The 5,304-nt window shown below is 35.8% G+C and overlaps 1 protein-coding gene across 1 annotated transcript; it reads right to left on the bottom strand.

Moving 5' to 3' along the window:
* Positions 1-3,381: 3,381 nt before the first annotated feature.
* On the bottom strand, positions 3,382-4,341 carry LOC118839827 (olfactory receptor 14C36-like). Its single transcript, XM_036747339.1, has one exon. The coding sequence runs from the start codon at positions 4,324-4,326 to the stop codon at positions 3,382-3,384; it is 945 nt and encodes a 314-aa protein (XP_036603234.1). The 5' UTR covers positions 4,327-4,341.
* Positions 4,342-5,304: the final 963 nt, after the last annotated feature.

Here is a 5,304-nt window from a genome sequence, read left to right as displayed (position 1 = left end):
CTGGCTAAGAAATAGAGTCATGGATCAGTGGAATAGGCTAGGTACACGAGACACAGTAGTCAATGACTATAGCATTCTACTCTTTGATGAACCCAAAGAATCCAGCTTCTGGGCTAAGAATTCACTATTTCATGAAAACTACTGGGAAAATTGGAAAATGATAGGGCAGAAATTGGGCATAGACCAATATCTTACAGCATATTCCATTTAGGAATAAAGGCTGATACTATAAGCAATTTAGAAGAGCAAGGAATAGTTTACCTATCAGATTTATGGAAAAGCAAAGAATTCATGACACAACAGGAGACAGAAAGCATTACAAAATGCAAAATGGATAATTTTGATTATGTCAAATTGAAAAGTTTTTTTCATAAAAATAGCCAATGCAACAAAGATTAGAAGTGAAGCAGAAAATTGGGAGAAAATCTTTACCACTAGTGTCTCTGATGAAGGCCTCATTTCTAAAATATACAGGAACTGATTCAAACTTACAGGAACACAAGTTATTCCCCATTTGAGAAATGGCCAAAGGACATGAACAGGCAGTTTTCAGAGGAAGAAATTAAAGATATCTGTAGGCATATGAAAAAATTCTCAAAATCAATGCTGATTAGATAAATGCAAATCAAAACAACTCTTAGGTACCACATCTCTCCTGTCAGATTGCCTAAAAAGACAAAACAGGGAAATGATAAATGCAGAGAGGATGTGGGAAAATTGGAACACTGTTATATTTCTGGTGGAGCTGTGAGCTGGTCCAGCCATTCTGGAGAGCAGAGAGCCCAAAGGACTATAAAAATGTTCATACCCTTTGACCCAGCAATACCACTTCTAGGGTTGTATCCCAAAGAGATCACACAAGTGGGAAAAGGACCCAAATGTACAAAGATATTTATAGCAGCTTTTTTTGTACTAGCAAAGAACTGGAAATCAAGGGGATGCCCATCAATTGGGTAATGGCTGAACAAGTTGTGGTATATGGATGCAATGGAATTCTATTGTGCTATAATAAATGGGGAAGATACGGACTTCATAATGACCTGGAAAAACCTACACAATATAATGCTGAGTGAGCAGAGCAGAACTAGGAGAACATTATACACGACCACGGATATATGGATTCTGTGATGACTAACCTTGACAGACTTAGCTCTAAGAAGCAATGCAACGTTCAAAGACAAAGCCAAAGGACTCATGAGGGAGAGAGATATCTACATCCAGAGAGAGAACTATGGAGACTTAATTGAGGCAAACTGTTTGCTCTCCTTTTTTTACTTTTTTTTCTTCTCACTTTTGTTTTGGTTTTTGGTTTTTTCTCATTTTGTTTCTTCTTTCTCATGATTCATTCAATGGATAATAATTCTTCTTTACAATTTGAATATTGTGTAAATAAGTTCAATGTGAAGTTATATGTAGAAGATATATTGTTTTCCATTCTGTCTTGGGGAGGGAAGGGGGAAGGGGGGAAGAAAATCTGGAACTCAGGTTCATGTGGAACTGAGAGTTGTAAGCTAAAAATAAAAACGTCTTAATAAAGCAAAAGAAAATTACTGCCTTATAACACAGTTTAAGATGTGGTTATGCTAAACTATACTCCTTTACATGTTTTTTCATTTTTTCTTTTGATATTTGCTCTTCCAAATGAATTTTGTTATTATTTTTTCTAATTCAGTAACAATTTTTTTGTAATTCAATTGGAATACCATTGAATATATAAATTAACTAAGGTATAATTGTCATTTTATTGTATTGGCCCTACCCACCCATGAGGAATTGGTATTTCTCCCATTTCCTTTCTTTCTATTTGTATTCCCAGGGTTTGGCTCAGTGTTTCACTTACTATAAATGCTTAAGAATTACTTTTTATGGTTCACTCATTCATTCACTCCTTCTTGCATCTTATACCTTTTGATTTTGACATAAATTTTCTTTTGTATTTGCTTCTGGTATTTAAAATCAGTCATTCTCTTTTCAAAAAAAAAAACCTATAAACATCTGTCTGAAACACTCTATTGTTTGTCTCTTTTTATTTTTTTTCTCTGAAGCCACAATTTATTATTCTAACATATATTCTTAATTCCTTTAAAACTTTTAATTGTTTTATTGCTCTTCTGACCATTTTGGTTTTCTTCAACTTGGGTATTCATGTCTGGTCTTGAATGGTAGGTGGGAGCTGCACTGTGAAAGACATTAATTTCTCCATATTGCAGCTTGCATTTAATCTTAGAAGCAACGGGGAACTATTTGAGCTTTCCGAGTGGGAGAGTGACACGGTAAGGCATTTTCCTTACATATCATAATTTAACAGTGGCGTGATGAGTGAAGGATGGATTCCTGAGGAAGAAAACCCTGAATCCTGAAAAAAAAAACAATTAGGGGAGAGCATTAAAATAATACAGAAATTCTGGAGAAACTGTGAACTAAGTAAATGGTGATGTGAATGGAGAGATTTTTTTAAAAAAGAATATTTCCCTATACAAAGGAGAATATAGTAGGTATATCCACTTGTGATCTCTATGCCATGCAGTTTGATGTGAAATAAATAATAATAATAAATTCAGCATACTAGATTATTTTTTAAAATTTATTCTGCTTTTAATTTATGGAATAAAACATATTTCCATAACATAACATAATAAAAAAACATGATTACACATGAAACTGGCAATCTATTATGTACAACTTGCTATTCCTTTTAAATATATAATAAAATTATCATGTAAATTTCTCTTTTTTCCTTCCCACCCCATGCCCAAGAGATGGCTACCATTATACACAAATAGGTATATATGTAAGCCTTTACATCTTTTCTAATATCACTGAGCTTATCATTTCTTATAGCACAGTAGTATTCCATCCCAATCACATACAAAAAATTCATGTTACTTTTTAAAAAAAGAAAGACATCCTATTCACCTCCAGCGATATCCCTAGAACCCTTAGGTTGAGATGAATTCCGCATTGCTTTAAGGGACCAGAGTTGTCTGTTGAATTTAAGAGGGAAAAAACCCTATATGGAATATATTCCTTATTTATATGTTGTAAGTAGTCCTAACAAAGGCCACCGAAGAGCTAAGGGAATTATATCATTTGGAATTCATGAATATTTCTCAAAATCATAAAAATGATACTAATATTGATAGTATCAAAGTCAATTCTAAGCACTTTTTAACTCATTAAGATCAGTGATGCATCTGTAACTATCAAAATACAAATAGCAACCCATAACTTATATATGTGTGTGCATATATATATATATATATGTATATGTATACATACATACATGTGTATATATGTGTACATATATATATATTCATACATATGAGAGATTTTTCATTTATGAATGAATTAGGTCCAACAACATGAGGAAAGAACTACAGTTTATGCTTTATTCCTTAGCAAAAGTTTTCCCTTCACTACTATTCGTGTAGCCTCTTTTATCTGCTTATTCCGTAGACTATATATAATGGGGTTCAGAAAAGGAGGTATTATAGAATAGAATATTGAAATTATTATATCTTTAATGGAACCAGAATCTGAAGGTGGTTGTAGGTATGCATAATAACCTGAAAAAAGAAACAAAGAAACTACAATGATGTGGGGGACACAAGTAGAGAAGGCTTTCTTTTGGTGTTCTTTCACTGGAAATTTGAGGACAGTGGAAAATATGGTAACGTAAGATGCGGTGATGAAGGCAAAGCAGCCACCCCCAATCACCAGAGTAGAGACAAGTAAGCATAACATATTGCTGAATGTCTCTGAGCAAGAGATCTTGAGTAGAGAGGGGATATCACAGAAAAACTGGTGGATCACATTGGATTGGCAGAAAGATAACTGAAATGTGTAACCAGTATGGAAACCTGCATACAAAAGGCCAGTGAACAAGCACATTAAGGTCATCTGAATACACACACTGGGATTCATGATCACTGAATAGAGAAGTGGGTGGCAAATGGCAACATAACGATCACGGGCCATGACAGTGAGCAAAGTAAACTCAACATATGCCATGAAATTCACCAGGAATATCTGAGCTGCACATCCAGGAACTGAGATAGCTCTGTTGTTTACCAGGGAGTTAATAGATGGCTGGGGAATTGTTATTGATATGAAGCAGGCATCCACAATGGACAGATTCCTAAGGAAAAAGTACATTGGGGTGTGGAGTCTCCTGTCAAAGGTGGTGACGATGACAATGAGGAGATTCCCCATCAGGCCTGCTGAGTAAATGAGAAAGAAAAGCAAAGAATATAGAATCTGCAGCTCACGGGTGTCAGAAAACCCCATAAGGAGAAATTCAGTCACAGTGGTGGTAAAGTTAGACATTTTCAGACTCCAATGAGTGACTTAGGGAGCCAAAGAAAAATGAAACGGTCCATCAATCAATGATTATTAAAGCCATACTGCGTGTAGGAGAGACTATTTCATTTTTATCATTAGTGTATAAGACATGGCCCCTGTAGTGTACTGGCTGTGTGACTCTGGGCAAGTCAGGTTACCTCTCAAGGAAAAACTACAAGTTACATGAGAGGTGGAGTCCTGTCCTTGTAAAGGAAATTACTACACTTGGGAATTCCAAGTATTAAAAACATGGATACTTAAGGAAGCAAAATAGTGTTACCAAAGACCCCACATTGACTTCTTTTTTCCTGTAATGTGTTGATTATCTGTGAGTGAATAATCAGCACAATCTGACCTAGGTCAGAAGCCACCAATGAAAATGATGATCTTTAATTCTTTAAGTCCTCTGAGATGCGGTCTTAGCATGTCTTTATATCCACGAACACCTTGAAGAAAAAGTCAGATATTTTAAAAGACATAGTTTCAAAAATGCTGGCTGCTTTTACCGTCAGTGGAAACAGGGACTATAACTTTTTCTCCTACCACTGTCCTCAACACACTTTCCCACTGACTGAAAGAAGAAATTGCAGGTGAATAGGAAATATATACAACCATATATTTCCCCTATCCAGGCACAGAAGAATGGTGAAGTCGCTGACCTGGCCTGCTATTGTCTCTGCTCCTCTGAATAGTCTCGCTTCATCTAATTGTCACCATAGCTGGTCATTGGCTCTCCCAATCTTATCACTTCAATTTTCTTCCTTTCAGAGGCATCAGGAAATGAAAAATAAGTGGCCTGCCACCCCCCCCCCAACTCTACTCTTGTTTCATATGGAATGGCATCCAAGGGACCAGAATGTCCTGAGACTCCATCCCCCTTTCTCTTAAGCCCACTGCTGCCCTAAAGAAATCATTCAAGGTTAAAAATCCAGAATTTGGGGATGGTTGGTAGACAGATATTTC

The sequence above is a fragment of the Trichosurus vulpecula genome, chromosome 2 (assembly GCF_011100635.1).
Source record: "Trichosurus vulpecula isolate mTriVul1 chromosome 2, mTriVul1.pri, whole genome shotgun sequence".
In the NCBI taxonomy this organism is placed as follows: Eukaryota; Metazoa; Chordata; class Mammalia; order Diprotodontia; family Phalangeridae; genus Trichosurus; species Trichosurus vulpecula.
This window is presented reverse-complemented; position numbering and strand designations above follow the sequence as displayed.

Excerpts from the sequence above, each read along its gene's own strand:
- LOC118839827 (XM_036747339.1), bottom strand. The coding sequence starts at position 4,326 with ATGTCTAACTTTACCACCACTGTGACTGAATTTCTCCTTATGGGGTTT.